Genomic DNA, 21,041 nt, shown 5'->3' with positions numbered 1-21,041 from the left:
TGTATAAACCCACTGAATGTCCTCTTTGTAATCAATGCATATTCATAGCTCCATTGATCCACAAATCATTTCTACAATGGTTCACCTGCTTTTCGGGTTCTTAGAGCTGGAATGTAGCAGCTCCTCTAGCTACTCAGGTCAGGTGCTGCACAGTAGGCTATTCATAAATGATCTGTCTGGACAGGGTAGGGCTTAGTAACTTTGTTACTCTATTTCAACTTCCTAATGTAGCCTACATACATTCAAACCACTCCAAACAACTGCATAGTATCACATGTTCTTGTACAATTGGTAAAAGTTTGCATACTGTGCAATTCATATTTTCCACTAGGACTACAGCATCTGCTATTTATTAAAGGTATGATTCAGTATTTTCCTGAACACACATTTCCACGTTTTCTCACACTCATAGTGCAATTTATACTTAATATTATAGAGGCATGGACAATTTTGTGGAAACATTTTACAACAAAAAGTAGCCTAAGCCTTTTTACTACAAATGTTGAGCACCGTTCTTATGTGGCCTCTTACCAATGTGGGGCAGTTAAACCCTGAGTGGAAGGATTAAATAGAAGCACATGATGATTCAACCCGTGATTTTCACTTGAAACAGACCTCATGCCACGGACTAAATTAATGAATTTTCCTTTCTGTTCTCCCCTGACACCGTAGCCTACTTCTTTCCATCGAGTCCATGATGGCATCCCCAAGGCTGGAGACGTTCTGCTGCCCAAACCGAGACGCATCGACCGAATTTGTCATTACTTTTCAGCCCCTCTTCTTTGGCGCCATTTGCATCGGTAGCGCAACTTTAAGTTTGATATTTTCTATTTTACAAATTTTGCCCAAACGTAGGGGTTACGGGCGCCTTGGACAGTACCCTCTTCCCAAACCAGCGTCTTCGTGGAGAATATTGTTTATCATCAGCATATGTGATATACTGGGATGTGCAGGTAAGGCTATGTCCCGTTACTTTTCATGAACACCTTGCGCGTCACTGTCGATACAATGGAGAATTTAATCAAAGTTGTAGGCATACACCACGTTTGTAATTGTGTTCCTCTACTTTACTGTACAATATTAGATTGTTAATCACAGCTTATGACAATGGAACCAGATATTGTAGCTAGTGAAATACAATTTATACAATTGGCATTTTGCAGGCCAATAGGTCTCACATATCATCAGTCAAAGAATGGATTGTTAGCCTACTAGCTTGATTTTATAACAGGCCTGGGGGTCTCACTGCAATCATTACACATGGACTGAGAGTAGAATGTGTATGTGGAGGAGCAACAGATACACACACAATTGTGATTGTGATATAGCCTGGAATCGAACCAGGGTCTGTAGTGACGCCTCTAGCACTGATATGCAGCGCTACTCGGGAGCCCCCCTCATTGACATCCTGCAAAACAGATCTTTATAAGATGGTCAGATGTTTTGAGAGGTCTTGTTGTGTTTGTCTCCTCCAGGTATCATAGTGAGGTCATCCATCTGGCTGGGCCTGCCCAACCTTGTCAGGGGGATCAATGTGGCCAACAACAGCGACATGTGGCCAGAGGTGTTCTGTGTCGGCAGTGCAGTATGTATGATAGATGTTTTCTAGGTCCTTCTGTAGCACAGTTGGTAGAGCATGGCGCTTGTAACGCCAGGGTAGTGGGTTCGATTCCCGGGACCACCCATATGTAGAATGTATGCACACATGACTGTAAGTCGCTTTGGATAAAAGCGTCTGCTAAATGGCATATATTATTATTATTATATTATGTGACCTAACCAAGAAAACCGTCTGACCTAGCAGAGGAGACAAATATGAGCTCAGCAAATATACATTACTGGGAGTAACAGGCTAGCTGATGATATGATCTTACATTTGAAACAGTCACTTGCATGACAAAATGGTGGTTAAAGGGATACTTCGGGATTTTGGCAATGTCGCCCTTTATCTACTTTCCCAGAGTCAGATGAACTTGTGGATACCATTTTTATGTCTCTGTGTCCAGTATGAAGGAAGTTAGAAGTAGCATGCTAGCAGATACCCATAGACTTCCAATCATTGTGCTAGCGAGTTAATTGCCTTGTGAAACTACCTCTAACTTCCTTCAAACCTAAAGCTTAAAGAAGTTATAACAACCATCTCACTGCACACAGCAGAGGGTGTTGAGGAGAGTCAGGCGTGTTGAACCAACACCTTTATTTAGAGCAGGTATTCCCAAACTGGGGGTATGCACAATGGCGTTGGGGGTAAGCCAAATAAAAATGTGATTCATATTTTTTGAAATTATTAAAAAATAAAAATAAAAATCTTCACATTTTCAAACAGTCCATTTATATTTCCCAACGGGACTATACATTTGGGTGAGGTTTTTTCTTGCCTGAGTAGCCCAGTTTCACTGCCAAAAATCAAATTCAACCATCTAGTGTTCATCGAAATAACAACACAATGTCAAATACAGGTAGCCCAGTCAAATAATTAATATCCAATCACATTAACTGTTACTCTCTCGCGGGAATTCCACTAACGGTCCGTATGTACCTGGGAAAGCACCGAACAACAGACAGCGACGTTGGACCATCGAAGAGGGGCAAATATGATGGGAACTACATTGATTTGGGGTTTTCTTATATTGGGAGTAGTGCCTTTCCTCAGCCACAGTGTGTTATATGTGCAAAAGTACTATCTCACAATTTGACGAAACCTTCACTCTTCTGCAGACATTTAGAAACACAACATCCCAATTTGAAAAATAAGCCACGGGAGTTTTTTGAGCGAGAATTAAGATGACTTTCAAGTAGTAAGACGTATAAAAGCAACAGATACCATTAATAAGAAGGGGCTAGAAGTGTCTTATATGGTGAGCTACCAAGTGGCTAGGATAGGCAAGCCCCATACTATTGTGGAGGACTTAATTCTTCCTGCTGCAGCAGATATGGCTGGGACAATGCTGGGGGAAAAGGCCCCAAAAACTATACAGACCATGGCTCCATCAAACAACACTGTTTCACGATGCATCAGTGACATGGCAGGACACGTTTTGAAACAATTACTGCTTTGCATACAAGCCAGTGAATTATATGCATTACATCTGGATGAGTCAACAGACGTGGGGGACCTTGCACAGCTCCTGGTATATGTCTGTTATGTTTATGGGGGGTCAATTAAGGAAGGCATCCTCTTCTGAAAACCACTGGAAACGGGAGAGGATATTTTTTAGTTACTGGACAGCTTTGTGACATCAAATGGACTTTGGTGGTCAAGATGTGTTTGTATCTGTACTGATGGCGCTAAGCCATGACAGGGAGACATAGTGGAGTGGTAACGTGCGCGCAAGTAGTTGCTCCAGACGACACTTGGGTACACTGCAGCATCCACAGAGAGGTTCTTGCTGCCAAAGGAATGCCTGACAGCTTGAAAGACATTTTGGACACTACAGTGGAAATGGTTAACTTTGTTAAAGCAAGGCCCCTGAACTCTTGTGTATTTTTCTGCACTATGCAATGATAAGGGCAGCGACCATAGTGACAACATACAGAAGAAGTGCACTGGTTATCAAAGGGCAAAGTATTGACATGTTTTTTTTAAATTGAGAGACGAGCTTTAAGTTGTCTTTACTGACCATAATTTTCACTTGTCTGACCGCTTGCATGATGACGAGTTTCTCACACGACTGGCCTATCTGGGTGATGTTTTTTCTTGCCTGAGTGATCTGAATCTAGGATTAAAATTGAGGCTATGATTAAGAAGTTTGAGCTCTTCTCTGTCTGCATTAACAAGGACAACACACGGGTCTTTCCATCATTGTATGATTTTTTTGTGTGTAAATGAACTGAAGTTTACACACAATGTCAAATGTGATATAGCGAAGCATCTGAGTGAGTTCAAATCAAATCAAATTGTATTGGTCACATACACATGGTTAGCAGACGTTAATGTGAGTTTTGCGAAATGCTTGTGCTTCTAGTTCCGACCATGCAGTAATATCTAACAAGTAATCTAACAATTTCACAACAACTACCTTATACACACAAGTGTAAAGGAGTGAATACGAATATGTACATATAAATATATGGATGAGCAATGGCCGAACGGCATAGGCAAGATGCAGTAGATGGTATAGAGTACAGTATATACATATGAGATGAGTAATGTAGGGTATGTAAACAATATATAAAGTGGCATTGTTTAAAGTGGCTAGTGATACATTTATTACATCACTTTTTTCATAATTAAAGCAGTGTTAGTGTTAGTGATGGCTGTTTAACAGTCTGATGGCCTTGAGATAGAAGCTGTTTTTCAGTCTCTCGTTCACAGCTTTGATGCACCTGTACGGACCTTGCCTTCTGGATGATAGCGGGGTGAACAGGCAGTGGCTCGGGTGGTTGTTGTACTTGATTATGTTTTTGGCCTTCCTGTGACATCGGGTGGTATGGGTGTTTTGGAGGGCAGGTAGTTTGCCCCCGGTGATGCGCTGTGCAGACCTCACTACCCTCTGGATAGCCTTGCAATTATGGACGGAACAGTTGCCGTACCAGGCGGTGTTACAGCCCGACAGGATGCTCTCAATTGTGCATCTGTAAAAGTTTGTGAGTGCTTTTGGTGAAAAGCCAAATTTCTTCAGCCTCCTGCTGTTGCTCCTTATTCACCACGCTGTCTGTGTGGGTGGACCATTTCAGTTTGTCCTTGATGTGTATGCCGAGGAACTTAACACTTTCCACCTTCTCCACTACTGTCCCGTCGATGTGGATAGGGGGGTGCTCCCTCTGCTGTTTCCTGAAGTCCACGATCATCTCCTTTGTTTTGTTAACGTTGAGTGTGAGGTTATTTTTCTGACACCACACTCCGAGGGCCCTCACCTCCTCCCTGTAGGCCATGTCATCATTATTGGTAATCAAGCCTACCACTGTAGTGTCGTCTGCAACTTGATGATGGAGTTGGAGGCGTGCATGGCCACGCAGTCATGGGTGAACAGGGGGTACTAGGAGGGGGCTGAGAACGCACCCTTGTGGGGCACCAGTGTTGAGAATCAGCGGGGTGGAGATGTTATTTCCTACCCTCACCACCTGGGGGCGGCCCGTCAGAAAGTCCAGGACCCAGTTGGACAGGGCGGGGTCGAGACCCAGGGTCTCAAGCTTAATGACGGGTTTGGAGGGTACTATGGTGTTAAATGCTGAGCTGTAGTCATACAGCTCAGCATACATCGGTATTCCTCTTGTCCAGATGGGTTAGGTCTCTATAATGACGCTTAGCTTGTTTGATTGCCTTGCGGAGGGAATAGCTACACTGTTTGTATTCGGTCATGTTTCCGGTCGCCTTGCCCTGATTAAAAGCAATGGTTTGCACTTTCAGTTTTGTGCGAATGCTGCCATCAATCCACGGTTTCTGGTTGGGGGAAGGTTTTAATAGTCGCTGTTAGGACAACATTGTACTTGCTAATAAACTCGCTCACCGAATCAGCATATACATCAATGCTGTTGTTCGACGCTATCTGGAACATATCCCAGTCCACGTGATCGAAACAATCTTGAAGCGTGGAATCAGATTGGTCGGACCAGCGTTGAACAGACCTGAGCACGGGCGTTTCCTGTTATAGTTTCTGTCTATAGGCTGGGAGCAACAAAATGGAGTCGTCGTCAGATTTGCCGAAAGGAGGGCGAGTGAGGGCTTTGTATGCGTCACGGAAGTTAGAGTAACAATGATCCAGAATTTTCCCAGCCCGGGTTGCGCATTCGATATGCTGATAAAATTTAGGAAGCCTTGTTTTCAGATTATCTTCAATTGGGTGTGCAATTATGCAGGTACTTTCCCAAAACGGATGACACAAACAACTGGATTCATTATCCCTTTCATGCCCTGCCTCCAGTCCACTTACCGATATCTGCACAAGAGAGCCTCATCAAAATTGCAACAAGCGGTTCTGTGAAAATTGAATTTAATCACAAGCCGCTGCCAGATTTCTGGATTGGGCTGCGCTCAGAGTATTCTGCCTTGGCAAATTGCTCTGTTAAGACACTGCTGCCCTTTGCAACCACGTACCTATGTGAGAGTGGATTCTCGGCCCTCACTAGCATGAGAACTAAATATAGGCACAGACTGTGTGTGGGAAATTATTTAAGACTGAGACTCTCTCCAATACAACCCAATATTGCAGAGTAATGTGCATCCTTTCAAGCACACCCTTCTCATTGACATGTTGTGAGTTATTCACAATTTTCGATTAACAAATAAAGTTTTGTATGTAGATGGCTAAATAAAGAGCTAAATTAATGATTATTATTATTTTATTATTTTTGCCCTGGTCCTATAAAAGCTCTTTGTCACTTCCCATGAGCAGGTTTGTGACAAAAACTCACACTCATTCTTATGTTTAATAAATGTATTGTATAGTCTGTGTGTGTGGCAGGCTTACAATGATGGCAAAAAACAACATTTGAGAGTGCGCTGACCCTGGTGCTTTTTTTACGTGTTATTTCTTACATTAGTACCCCAGGTCATCTTAGGTTTCATTACATACAGTCAAGAAGAACTACTGAATATAAGATCAGTGTCAACACACCATCAGTACGACCAAGAATATGTTTTCCGCGACGCGGATCCTGTGTTCTGCCTTACAAACAGGACAACGGAATGGATCGCATGCAGCGACCCAAGGAAACGACTCCGAAAAAGAGGGAAACGAGGCGGTGTTCTGGTCAGACTCCGAAAAAGGGCACATCGCGCACCACTCCCCAGCATTCTTCTTGCCAATGTCCAGTCTCTTGACAACAAGGTTGACGAAATCCGAGCAAGGGTGGCATTCCAGAGGGACATCAGAGACTGCAACATTCTCTGTTTCACGGAAACATGGCTTACTGGGAAGACGCTATCCGATGCGGTGCAGCCAACGGGTTTCTCCACGCATCGCGCCGACAGAAACAAACATCTTTCTGGTAAGAAGAGGGGCGGGGGCGTATGCCTTATGGCTAACGAGACATGGTGTGATCAAAGAAACATACAGGAACTCAAATCCTTCTGTTCACCTGATTTAGAATTCCTCACAATCAAATGTAGACCGCATTATCTTCCAAGAGAATTCTCTTCGATTATAATCACAGCCGTATATATCCCCCCCCCAAGCAGACACATCGATGGCTCTGAACTAACTTTATTTAACTCTTTGCAAACTGGAAACCATTTATCCGGAGGCTGCATTCATTGTAGCTGGGGATTTTAACAAAGCTAATCTGAAAACAAGACTCCCTAAATTTTATCAGCATATCGATTGCGCAACCAGGGGTGGTAAAACCTTGGATCATTGTTACTCTAACTTCCGCAACGCATATAAGGCCCTGCCCCGCCCCCCCTTTCGGAAAAGCTGACCACGACTCCATTTTGCTGATCCCTGCCTACAGGCAGAAACTAAAACAAGAGGCTCCCACGCTGAGGTCTGTCCAACGCTGGTCAGACCAAGCTGACTCCACACTCCAAGACTGCTTCCATCACGTGGACTGGGACATGTTTCGTATTGCGTCAGATGAAAATATTGACGAATACGCTGATTCGGTGTGCGAGTTCATTAGAACGTGCGTCGAAGATGTCGTTCCCATAGCAACGATAAAAACATTCCCAAACCAGAAACCGTGGATTGATGGCAGCATTCGCGTGAAACTGAAAGCGCGAACCACTGCTTTTAATCAGGGCAAGGTGTCTGGTAACATGTCCGAATATAAACAATGCAGCTATTCCTCCGCAAGGCTATTAAACAAGCTAAGCGTCAGTACAGAGACAAAGTGGAATCTCAATTCAATGGCTCAGACACAAGAGGCATGTGGCAGGGTCTACAGTCAATCACGGACTACAAGAAGAAACCCAGCCCAATCACGGACCAGGATGTCTTGCTCCCAGGCAGACTAAATAACTTTTTTGCCCGCTTTGAGGACAATACAGTGCCACTGACACGGCCTGCAACGAAAACATGCGGTCTCTCCTTCACTGCAGCCGAGGTGAGTAAGACATTTAAACGTGTTAACCCTCGCAAGGCTGCAGGCCCAGACGGCATCCCTAGCCGCGCCCTCAGAGCATGCGCAGACCAGCTGGCCGGTGTGTTTACGGACATATTCAATCAATCCCTATACCAGTCTGCTGTTCCCACATGCTTCAAGAGGGCCACCATTGTTCCTGTTCCCAAGAAAGCTAAGGTAACTGAGCTAAACGGCTACCGCCCCGTAGCACTCACTTCCGTCATCATGAAGTGCTTTGAGAGACTAGTCAAGGACCATATCACCTCCACCCTACCTGACACCCTAGACCCACTCCAATTTGCTTACCGCCCAAATAGGTCCACAGACGATGCAATCTCAACCACACTGCACACTGCCCTAACCCACCTGGACAAGAGGAATACCTATGTGAGAATGCTGTTCATCGACTACAGCTCGGCATTCAACACCATAGTACCCTCCAAGCTCGTCATCAAACTCGAGACCCTGGGTCTCGACCCCGCCCTGTGCAACTGGGTACTGGACTTCCTGACGGGCCGCCCCCAGGTGGTGAGGGTAGGCAACAACATCTCCTCCCCGCTGATCCTCAACACGGGGGCCCCACAAGGGTGCGTTCTGAGCCCTCTCCTGTACTCCCTGTTCAACCACGACTGCGTGGCCACGCACGCCTCCAACTCAATCATCAAGTTTGCGGACGATACAACAGTGGTAGGCTTGATTACCAACAACGACGAGATGGCCTACAGGGAGGAGGTGAGGGCCCTCGGAGTGTGGTGTCAGGAGAATAACCTCACACTCAACGTCAACAAAACTAAGGAGATGATTGTGGACTTCAGGAAACAGCAGAGGGAACACCCCCCTATCCACATCGATGGAACAGTAGTGGAGAGGGTAGCAAGTTTTAAGTTCTTCGGCATACACATCACAGACAAACTGAATTGGTCCACTCACACTGACAGCGTCGTGAAGAAGGCGCAGCAGCGCCTCTTCAACCTCAGGAGGCTGAAGAAATTCGGCTTGTCACCAAAAGCACTCACAAACTTCTACAGATGCACAATCGAGAGCATCCTGGCGGGCTGTATCACCGCCTGGTACGGCAACTGCTCCGCCCTCAACCGTAAGGCTCTCCAGAGGGTAGTGAGGTCTGCACAACGCATCACCGGGGCAAACTACCTGCCCTCCAGGACACCTACACCACCCGATGTTACAGGAAGGCCATAAAGATCATCAAGGACATCAACCACCGAACCACTGCCTGTTCACCCCGCTATCATCCAGAAGGCGAGGTCAGTACAGGTGCATCAAAGCTGGGACCGAGAGACTGAAAAACAGCTTCTATCTCAAGGCCATCAGACTGTTAAACAGCCACCACTAACATTGAGTGGCTGCTGCCAACACACTGTCATTGACACTGACCCAACTCCAGCCACTTTAATAATGGGAATTGATGGGAAATGATGTAAATATATCACTAGCCACTTTAAACAATGCTACCTTATATAATGTTACTTACCCTACATTATTCATCTCATATGCATACGTATATACTGTACTCTACATCATCGACTGCATCCTTATGTAATACATGTATCACTAGCCACTTTAACTATGCCACTTTGTTTACTTTGTCTACATACTCATCTCATATGTATATACTGTACTCGATACCATCTACTGTATGCTGCTCTGTACCATCACTCATTCATATATCCTTATGTACATATTCCTTATCCCCTTACACTGTGTATAAGACAGTAGTTTTGGAATTGATAGTTAGATTACTTGTTGGTTATCACTGCATTGTCGGAACTAGAAGCACAAGCATTTCGCTACACTCGCATTAACATCTGCTAACCATGTGTATGTGACAAATACATTTGATTTGATTTGATTTAGAGGGGGTACACAGCTCAAGGTTGAATGTTTGAAGGGGTACGGGACTATACAAAGTTTGGGAACCACTGATTTAGAGCATGTGAAATTCCCTGAATAAGTAAATTACTCTGCAGGGAGCATTTAGCAACCTTGATCCAGTTTTTGGGCTTGAACACACTGACTGACATTTGCGGAGATGGTCATGTATACATATAACTCTTAATGCATATGGAGACACATACATGGGCTTATTTGAAATAAAAGAGATTAGACCTATATTAGTTTTAGTTACATTAAAAAGCTATCTACTTATTCAGGAGAGATTCTAAACCATGTTTATAATCCTGTATGATGCTAGATGAAGTATTGTTTATATACAGTGTGTTGTTCTGATGTTGAATCTGGTTTTGTGTTCCCCAGATGTGGATCCAGCTGTTCTTCAGTGCATCCTTCTGGTGGACCTTCTGTTATGCTGTGGACGTCTTCCTGGTGGTCAGAAGATCTGCTGGAATCAGGTAGGCTATACTCTCCTCCTGCCATCTATCACCTTCTGCTGTATCACTTCTATATCAAATCTGTTCTCTCTCAATAAAACTCTTGACTATGTCTCCAATTGGGGGGGGGGAGTACTATAGCCTCTGATGTGCGCTATCATCAATATAATATCTGTCATCTCTCAATACAATGTAGCTACAACTCCTCAATATAGAACTCCTGTCTTTCCAGTTGGGGAAAAGTACTACAGCCTCTGATGTAACGCAAAACCAAATATTCTGTTGAATTATTAATACTGGCCTAATGATATGCCACTTCCATTAGAAAGTGGATGTGTACATCTGCTCTTCACTTCTGATACTTCTCTCTGGGCTTTACCGTGTATCTCATATGTAATTATCTTGGCCAGGTCGCAGTTGCAAATTAGAACTTGTTCTCAACTAGCCTACCTGGTTCAATAAAGGTGAAATATATATATATATATTTGTTTAATAAGTGAAATATTGTGTGCAGTATACTATGTGTCTTTTGAAATCTCTGCCTGGCTCATGACGTGATGTCTTGTTGTTCCGTCAATACCATCATCCTCTATCACATGATCACATGGGGTCTGGCCGTGTTGCTGTGTGTGGAGGGTGTGGCTATGCTCTACTACACATCCATCTCCAGGTATGTCAACAGCTTCCCACTGAGCACGGATGTCATTTCACATTGGTTCAACGTCATTTCATTGAAATGAAGTGGAAACAATGTTGATTTAACCAGTGTGTACCCAGTGGGTTGGCTTTGTCTGTGTCTATGACATAACGTTTGTGTTGTTCTGAAATGCACTGAAAATGTAGACTTGCGAATGTTTACTGTACTGCTGACTGTCAACATACTGGGATGAGTGAGCATTGTCTCAGAATACATGAGGAATGTATGATATTGTGCTAACTGGTGTGAATAACACAATGTTTTGCTTTTGTTCTTGATGTTAGACCAGTTTTCTGTGCCTTCCAAGACCTGTGCAGTGCTGGCAGGCAGTCAATAGCCATATTGTAGTTAAATGACTGAGGATTGTGGTGTGCAAACCAAATATTTCTCTCTCTACTAATTCTCCTGTGATCCTTCCTCCCTGCTTGGAGGAAACGTGCATGGTTGTGTGATGTGCAGTGCAGTGCATTTCTCTCAGTGTGCTCTCTTGTGTTGCAGCTGTGAAAATGGCCTGCAGCATGCCATTCCTCACTACATTACTACCTACGCTCCTCTTATGCTGGTACTTATAGTCAACCCTACACTGTTCGCCAGGACTGTGTCTGCAGGTCAGTTCACCCTGCCCCTCCGGCCCAAGCTCTTTATGATACAGAGCCCTGAACAGGCAATAGGCTTCCAAAATGGCACCCTATTCCCTATTTAGTGCGCTACTTTTGACCAGGGCCCAGCACACTCATATCAGATATTCCATACAGAGATAAATACTAACAGCTCTATTGTATTGAACTGTACAGGCCTACAGAAATGTGTTTTTATCTCTAAACGTTTTAATCTTTCATACCTATTCTTTTTCAAAATAAAGGTTCTGTGATGATCATCAAAATAGAAAGAAAGGAAAGGAAGTGAACGTTTGTATTTTCCATTTAGTGACAGCATTATTGAAGGGACAACAAGGGATCTACACAAAAAATGAGAGACGCCTGGGAACAGAGATAAAAATACGCTTCTTCAAAATCATGCTGGTCTTCTTTATTTGGTAAGACCACAATATTGCATTTCATTGTTGTATGCACAGTACACAGTATGCAATTTCTCCTGTGTTCTATTGTATTGTGTTCTGTTGTATTGACAGCCAAACAGCATACAAATAGCTTGATGGCAAGTGAAATGGTCACACCTACTCATTCAATTTTTTACATTGAAGAATAATAGTGGAGACATCAAAACTATGAAATAACAGACGTGGAATTATGTAGGTACCAAAAAAGTGTTAAACAATTAAAAATATATTTGAGATTTTTCAAGTAGCCACCCTTTGCCTTCAAGTAGCCACCCATCTCAATTGGGTTGAGGTCAGGTGATTGTGGAAGCCAGGTCATCTGATGCAGCACTCCATCACTCTCCTTATTGGTCAAATAGCCCATACACAGCCTGGAGGTTGTGTAAGGTTGTCCTGTTGAGAAACAAATTATAGTCCCACTAAGGGCAAACCAGATAGGATGGTGTATCGCTGCAGAATGCCGTGGTAGCCATGCAGGTTAAGTGTGCCTTGAATTCTAAATAAATCACAGACAGTGTCACCAGCAAAGCACCCCCACACCATCACACCTCCTCCTCCAAGCTTCATAGGGGGAACCACACATGCAGAGATCATCCATTCACCTACTCTGCATCTCACAAAGACACGGTGGTTCGAACCAAAAATCTCAAGTTTGGACTCATCAGACCAAAGGACAAATTTCCACCGGTCTAATGTCCATTGCTCGTGTTTCTTGGTCCAAGCAAGTCTCTTCTTATTATTGTTGTCCTTTAGTAGTGGTTTCTTTGCAACATTTCAACCATGAAGGCCTGATTCACACATTCTCCTCTGAACAGTTGATGTTGAGATGTGTCTGTTACTTGAATTCTATGAAACATTTTTTTGGGCTGCAATCTGAGGTGCAGTTTACTCTAATGAACTTATCCTCTGCAGCATAGGTAACTCTGGGTATTCCTTTCCTGTGGAGGTCTTCATTAGAGCCAGTATCATCATAGCACTTGATGGTTTTTGCGACTGCACTTGAAGAAACTTTCAAAGTTCTTGAAATGTTCCGGATTGACTGACCTTCATGTCTTAAAGTAATGGCGGACTGTTGTTTTCCTTTGCTTATTTGAGCTGTTCTTACCATAATATGGACTTGGTCTTTTACCAAATAGGGCTATCTTCTGTATAACACCTCTACATTGTCACAACACAACTGATTGGCTCAAATGCATTAAGAAGGAAAGAAATTAACAATTAACAGGCACACCAGGTGACTACCTCATGAAGCTGGTTGAGAGAATGCCAAGCATGTGCAAAGCTGTCATCAAGGCAAAGGATGGCAACTTTTAAAAATCTAAAATATATTTTGATTTGTTTAACACTTTGTTGGTTACTACATGACTCCATATGTGTTATTCATAGTTTTGATGTCTTCACTATTATTCTACAATGTAGAAAATAGTACAATTTAAAAAAAACTTGAATGAGTAGGTTTGTCCAAACTTTTGACTGGTACTGTATATTACAGCTCTTGGCAACTGTCCTTCCTGACTGTCTTTCATAAAGTCCATGACTTTCCTCAGAGAGGTCATACTTATAATCCTGTAGTGTAAATCCATGTATTTCTAAAAACACACTTTCAGAACATTATGAAGACCCGCAGAGGCCCCTTGGAATCTAATATCCAAGTTTCCAAATGGAATAACTGGCACTTCAACTGATTTTTTACTACACTTTTAATCAATTACTTTAATTCCTTTTGTAGGTAGCCCTGGGAGAATCTGTCCAGTCAGCAATGGTACAAAACATTGGCACTATTAAAAATATGCCTCAGTTAAAGAGGTTTCCTCCATGTTCAACATTTAACGAGTATCAGACCACTACTCATAATTGTAAGTCGCTCTGGATAAGAGCGTCTGCTAAATGACTTAAATGTAAATGTAAATGTAATCGACAACAGATCTCAAGACAAATCCCTCTAAAACATTCTGTATGCTTTCCTGCCATTAATGTACAATACCTGTATTATACTTCCCACTTTTCAGCTGGCTTCCCAACATCATCAATGAGAGCCTGCTGTTTTACCTGGAGATGCAGACAGACATAAAAGCCAGTGACCTGAAAAATATACGAAACACAGCCCTCATCACTTGGTTTATCATGGTGGGTTCACTTTGAATCCATTTTGATTATAGTAAACAATCTTAGCCAAAAGTGTTTGTTTGTGTAGCTAACTTGTCCAGTACCAATGTTAGTGTGTTACACTGAAGGCTCAGGTTTGTTCATACCTGAGGGGTTCTGTGTTCTACTGTTTCAAGGGGATACTGAACCCCATGTCAGGCTTCCTCAACACGTTGGCCTTCCATGGCTGGACGGGCTTTGATGTGGACTGCAGCCTGCAGAGGAGAAGGGAGCTGGCCTGGGATTCAGCCTCCACCTCGGCGGCTAACAACCTCATCGTGGGCTCCACCCTGCTCTACCAGAGCCACGCCCAGGAGGCCAAGAACATGACCGGCAAGAACATCAAGGGCAATGGGCAGACAGCCTCTGACGCCATCAGCGTCCTATCAGAAGGTAATGGGCATTCGTGGCTGCAGAGCAGGGAGAATGACAATGGTAACGCCCGGGCGTATCAGGGCTGGTGAAACCGGTAATACCCACACTGGTGGATGGCTTCAGACCCATAGGAAATGTGCCTCACTCACCAGGCAGAGGTTCCCTTAGTAAAGCCAGTTTTGATAATATAATACTGTCAGACATTGTCCCCAGGACCAGCTTAATGATTTCTTGTAGAGGATGATGTTCTGAGCCAGGAGAACTTACCGGGGACAAAAGGATTTGGTTCTAATCAAGAAATGACATTTACAGTGCCCTCAAAGTATTCACATCCTTTCACTTTTTCCAATTGTTGTGTTACAGCCTGAATTGAAAATGGATTAAATTAAGCTTTTGTGTCACTAGCCTAAACACATAATGTAAAAGTGGAATGTTTGACATTTTTTTTAAACAATTTAATTAAAAAGCTGAATGTCTTGAGTCATTAAGTATTCAAGCCCTTTGTTATGGCATGTTTAAATAAGTTGAGGAGCAAAGATTTACTTAACAAGTCACATAATAAGTTGCATGAACTCACTCTATGTGCAATAATAGTCTTTAATGTAATTTTTAAATGACTATGTAAACTCTACTCCACACATACAGTTACTGTATCTTTAAGATCCATCAGTCGAGCAGTGAATTTCAAACTCAGATTCAACCACAAAGACCAAGGCCAGGGAGGTTTTCCAATGCCTTGCAATGAAGGGCACCTATTGGGTAGGCCGTCAATGTAAATAAGAATTTGTTCTTAACTGACTTGCCTAGTTAAATAAAGGTTAAATATAAAAACATACATAAAATATTGGTAGATGGGTAAAAAAACAAAACAAAAAAAAACAGACATTGAATATCCCTTTGAGCATGGTGAAGTTATTAATTACACTTTTGATGGTGTATCAATACAACCAGTCACGACAAAGATACAGGTGTCCTTCCTAACTCAGTTGATGGTGAGGAAGGAAGCCGCTCAGAGATTTCACCACCTAAATGACAGAGTGAAAAGAAGGAAGCCTGTACAGAATACAAACGTTCCACAACATGCATCCTGTTTGCAATAAGGCATAAAATTAAAACTGCAAAATAAATGTGGCAAATAAATTAACTTTATGTCCTGAATACAAAGAGTTATGTTTGGGGCAAATTCAGCACAACACATCACGGAGTACCACTCTTCATATTTTCAAGCATGGTGGTGGCTGCATCATGTTATGGGTATGCTTGTCAATGGCAAGGACTCAGAGTTTTTTAGGATGAAAAGAAATGGAATAGAGCGAAGCACAGACAAAATCATAGAGGATAACCTGCTACCTGGTTTCCAACAGACAATGGGAGAAAAATTCACCTTTCAGCAGGACAATAACTTAAAACAAAAGGACAAATATACAATACAATGTGTTGTGATAAATGCCTCGTTTGCTATTAAACCTGTTAGTTCATATGCCTTGCGACCGTGATATATGCTTAGGGCTGAGACAATAAAAAGACAGTGGCAGAATAAATTCAACTTTGTAAAGTATATTGCAGGTAACAGTTACATGACCTACAGTATGGTCAATAAAGTTCATGTTTCCGACAATTTCGGACTACTAAACAACTATTGATTTAGAACCACAGAGAAATACTGCAGGTCGCAAACACTACTATTCCAGCACCATTTCAACTTCAACATCATATCACCTATGATTACTCTAATACATTGACAACTTAAAGATAGTAAAAACAATTTATTCCAATCAACATAAGCTAAATGTGATGTGGCTGGTCATGGTTCTGATTTTTGTGTGTGTTCATGCAAGCAGAAAAAACATTTTGACTCACCCTACTTGTAGAGAAATGCCAATGCCATCCTTCTCTCTTTCATGTTGATGAAACAGTCTATGACTCTACCATACAGTACACACTTCAGTTTGTTGTTGTCCTAGTCGACCTGGCCAAAAGTCTTGCTCGCTAGCCTAATTTCCATTCATGGGAGACCGTATCTAGTTAACATTAGCCTTCTACATCTAGCTACATATTGACCTTCCTTCATCTCAGTCCAGGGGCACAATGTATTTTATGGTTGGATCAAAATCGCAGTTATAATCATTAACCAGTATAGAGAATTAAGTAAAACCACAAGGCCAAATCCATATCACTATACATGGCTAATTTAGGAAAAGGCCAATTTTTGCTAGCGAGCTAGCCACCGGAAGACAACACACAACGAGAAGCAACAATTCAAGTTGTTTCTATCGATGACGTATTTCTCTGTGATAGGAGTGAAGCCAAATCCAAACTGGTTTCTCTTGACACTTTCTTTTGGCGTACCAGGACCATTCACAGCTAAACAGCTCACTCAGTTTAGCTCAACGCTGATTGGCTATTATTTTAAACTTTTCTAATCCTGATGGAGTCTGCAAAAGACCTGAGACTGGGACGGAGATTTGTCTTCCAACAAGACAATGATCCCAAAACATAAAGCAAAATCTACAATGGAATGGTTCAAAAATAAATATATCCAGGTGTTAGAATGGCCAAGTCAAAGTCCAGACCTGAATCCAATCGAGAATCTGTGGAAAGAACTGAAAACTGCTGTTCACAAATGCTCTCCATTCAACCTCACTGAGCTCGAGCTGTTTTGCAAGGAGGAATGAGAAAACATTTCAGTCTCTCGATGTGCAAAACTGATAGAGACATACCCCAAGCGACTTACAGCTGTAATCGCAGCAAAAGGTGGCGCTACAAAGTATTAACTTAAGGGGGCTGAATAATTTTGCACACCCAATCTTTCAGTTTGTGATTTGTTAAAAAAGTTTGAAATATCCAATAAATGTCGTTCCACTTCATGATTGTGTCCCACTTGTTGTTGATTCTTCACAAAAAAATACAGTTTTATATCTTTATGTTTGAAGCCTGAAATGTGGCAAAAGGTCGCAAAGTTCAAGGGGGCCGAATACTTTCGCAAGGCACTGTATATGGCAAATAGAAATCAGACTGGATGGTGTTCAGAGATAGATGGGCGGAGTTAAGGGTAGTGGAAGGATAGGAGTAAAAACAAACAAGATGACTATTGTAAAATAGATTGTGTCCGTAAAATTGATATAGTATGTATAAGCTGGAAGTAGATGCCTAAGTGTTGTTGTTCATTAGTTTACTCCAATTAGGGGAGGGGTTGTAGGGTTCATGGAAAATAATATAGGAAAACAGATTTTTAAAAGATGTGTATATATGTGTAATGTATATATTTGGAAAGTATTCAGACCCCTTGACTTTTTCCACATTTTATTACATAACAGCCATATTCTAATATGGATTAAATTGTTTTTCCTCATCAATCTACGCACAATACCCCATCATGACAAAGCAAAAATAGGTTTTTAGAAATGTTTGCAAATGTATTACATATAAAAAATGTAAATACTACATTTACGTAAGTATTCAGACCCTACTTAGTACTTTGTTGAAGCACATTTGGCAGCTATTACAGCCTTGAGTCTTCTTGGGGATGACGCTAAAAGCTTGGCACACCTGTATTTGGGGAGTTTCTCCCATTCTTCTCTGCAGATCCTCTCAACCTCTGTCAGGTTGGATAGGTAGCGTCACTGCACAGCTTTTTTCAAGTTTGGGCTCTGGCAGGGCCACTCAAGGACATTTAGAGACTTGTCCTGAAGCCACTCCTGCGTTGTCTTGGCTGTGTGCTTAGTGTCGTTGTCCTATTGGAAGGTATAAACCTTCGCCCCAGTCTGATGTCCTGAGCACTCTGGAGTGGGTTTTCATCAAGGATCTCACTGTACTTTTCTCCGTTCATCTTTCCTGACTAGTCTCCCAGTCCCTGCCACTGAAAAACATCCCCATAGCATGATGCTGCCACCACCATGCTTCACCTGGTTTTCTCCAGACGTGGCGCTTGGCATTCAGGCCAAAGAGTTCAATCTTTAGTTTCATCAGACCAGAGAATCTTGTTTCTCATGGTCAGAGTCCTTCAGGTGCCTTTTGGCAACTCCAAGTGGGCTGTCATGTGCCTTTTACTGAGGAGTGGCTTCTGTCTGGCCACTCTACCATAAAGGCCTGATCGGTGGAGTGCTGCAGAGATGGGAGAACCTTCCAGAAGACAACCAACTCCACAGAGGTACTCTGGAACTCTGTCAGAGTGACCATCGGGTTCTTGGTCACCTCCCTGATCAAGGTTCTTCTCCCCCAATTGGCCAGGCAGCCAGATCTAGAAAGAGTCTTGGTGGTTCCAAACTTCTTCCATTTAAGAATGATGGAGGCCACTGTGTTCTTGGGGAACATCAATGCTGCAGAAATTCTTTGGTACCCTTCCCCAGATCTGTGCCTCGACACATTTGTAAAAACCTGTTTTCGCTTTGTCATTATGGGGTATTGTTTGTAGATCGATAAGGATTGTATTTATTTTATTCATTTTTGAATAAGGCTGTAATGTAAACATTTTTGGAAAAAGTCAAGGGGTCTGAATCTTTCCCGAATGCACTGTATAGAGTATTTCTAAAAACATAATTTCACTTTGTCATTATGGGGTATTGTGTGTAGATGGTTGAGAAAAAATATTTGTAATACATTTTGAATTGAAGCTGTAACACAGCAAAATGTTGAATAAGTCAAAGGGTATGAATACTTTCTGAAGGCACTGTACTGTTTTTGTAGTATAGTAGAACATGTATTGAACAGGGATGTGCTGCTGTATATATTAAATCCATAAGGTCAAATATTTCAAATGTTCTATTTAAACAGACTTAGTGAGTTGTTTGTGTGCACAATTTCAAGATAATGTACACCGATATTGAATGTTTTTGATTTATGTTCAAGATCCCTGACAGTCATCCTAACTTTTAAATGAAAACCCCTTAAGAAAAACATTTAAGGCTTTAGTGTTTCTTGTTTATGAATATGGCTCTGCATATTTTAATATATTTTTTATAAAATAAAATAAAAATGTAAATCATGACTTTCAAGGATCGTAAATCCCATGGGAATTAAGTTTCAATATCGAGTTGAGGTGAAAATTGTTAGGCTTGACTTTTTTTTTTAACAAGAGGATCCAAATATTTGAACCCATAACAACACATGCAAATAGAGTCCTGTCGAAACTATTCTAAAGTTCCCAAAATACATTTGTCAATCATTTGAAACATATGCCAGATATATTTGTATGAAGTTGTTGTGCATGCCTTGAATGAAGACAGCAGGAGAGGATGTATGATAATTTTAGGCACTTGGGAGTTATGATTTAACACTTGGGAATTATGATGTAAGAGAAGGGATATATTGTATATACCCACTTAACTCAGTCATCTCCCCTATCCCCTATTTTGTCTTGCTAGGTTCAGAGTCTAGTACAATTGAAATCGACATTTCCACTGAGCACCAAGACTATGAGGATATAGACGCAGATGGAGAATCATTGGAGAGTTCTGCAAGGCACTAGCTACTGCATCACCTGCTGCCAGCCTCCACTCTCCATCTTGTTTTGTCTCTCCCCCACTGAGTTTTAGACCCTGTCCCCATCCGCTGTTTGAAAACCCTCAACTCAGACACCTCTTTAGATCCAACAGCAGTGTTAAAAATGATCTGTCTACCTGTACCATTTCATTTATTTCGCTCTTAAGAATTGCCATTTAATTACTGCTGTAGCACAGTCATAGGCTTGATGTTGTCACAGAACAACATGACACATTTGGCCACCAGTCTGCTCCTCTAATGTCATGACGATACATAACAGGGCCAGTTAATTTGCCTCATCACTGGACACCCGCTTAAATCGCCATTCGCCATTAGCCACCAAAAGCATATATATACAATATCTTTTCTGAGATGTTATTTAGAGGAAAACAATTTGTAGTTAGGGTTTTTATAATTACATGTTTTACATTGCACTTTGATTCTATTTTATACAGTATTAAACATCAAGCAATTGTTGAGGTGGTGTTATCTTTGACCCAAATTGAAGCAGGGTGTCACGCCCTGACCTTAGAGATACTTTTTTATTCTCTATTTGGTTAGGTCAGGGTGTGACTTGGGTGGGCAAATCTGTGTTCTATTTCTTTGTTGGCCGGGTATGGTTCCCAATCAGAGGCCATCGTTGTCTCTGATTGGGGATCATACTTAGGCAGCCTGTTTTCCACCTGAGTTTGTGGGATCTTGATTTTGTTATTTGCTGTATAGCCTGCTGAACTTTACGTTCATTTATCTTTTGTTGTTTTTTTGGTGTTCATCAAAATAAAGAAAGCTGTACGTTTACCACGCTGCACCTTTATCTCATTTCAACAACGGACGCAACACAGGGTTTCAGTATTCAGTACATTGTCATTTCAAGTTTGATAATGTATCACAAGCTAATTGATAACATTAAATATCTCCTACAGTGCTACACTAA

The 21,041-nt window shown here is 42.0% G+C and overlaps 1 protein-coding gene across 3 annotated transcripts; it reads left to right on the top strand.

Moving 5' to 3' along the window:
• Positions 1 to 124: 124 nt before the first annotated feature.
• Positions 125 to 20,905, top strand: LOC118386225 (G-protein coupled receptor 143-like). 3 transcript variants are annotated; one of them, XM_035773774.2, is made up of 9 exons: positions 131 to 953; positions 1,476 to 1,585; positions 10,276 to 10,370; positions 10,927 to 11,019; positions 11,545 to 11,654; positions 11,974 to 12,082; positions 14,116 to 14,233; positions 14,389 to 14,644; positions 19,990 to 20,905. In XM_035773774.2, exons 1-9 carry the CDS (start codon positions 695 to 697, stop codon positions 20,091 to 20,093), a joined length of 1,254 nt encoding a protein of 417 aa, XP_035629667.1. In that variant the 5' UTR covers positions 131 to 694; the 3' UTR covers positions 20,094 to 20,905. The 3 variants fall into 3 exon arrangements, with proteins under 3 accessions (XP_035629669.1, XP_035629667.1, XP_035629668.1); XM_035773776.2 differs by lacking the exon at positions 1,476 to 1,585 and having other exon boundaries at positions 125 to 953; positions 10,985 to 11,019; XM_035773775.2 differs by lacking the exon at positions 10,927 to 11,019 and having other exon boundaries at positions 132 to 953.
• The last annotated feature ends 136 nt before the right edge of the window (positions 20,906 to 21,041 follow it).

Source organism: Oncorhynchus keta, chromosome 7, assembly GCF_023373465.1.
Source record: "Oncorhynchus keta strain PuntledgeMale-10-30-2019 chromosome 7, Oket_V2, whole genome shotgun sequence".
Classification (NCBI taxonomy): Eukaryota; Metazoa; Chordata; class Actinopteri; order Salmoniformes; family Salmonidae; genus Oncorhynchus; species Oncorhynchus keta.
Note: the sequence above shows the minus strand (reverse complement) of the source record. Positions and strands in the feature narration are given on the sequence as shown.

What these genes read in the sequence shown, in the direction of transcription:
- LOC118386225 (XM_035773774.2), top strand. Translation starts at nt 695, where the DNA reads ATGATGGCATCCCCAAGGCTGGAGACGTTCTGCTGCCCAAACCGAGAC. An exon ending in TGTTCTGTGTCGGCAGTGCA is followed by an intron (nt 1,586 to 10,275) that starts GTATGTATGATA and finishes TGTGTTCCCCAG; the next exon opens with ATGTGGATCCAGCTGTTCTT. An exon ending in CATCAGCGTCCTATCAGAAG is followed by an intron (nt 14,645 to 19,989) that starts GTAATGGGCATT and finishes TTGTCTTGCTAG; the next exon opens with GTTCAGAGTCTAGTACAATT.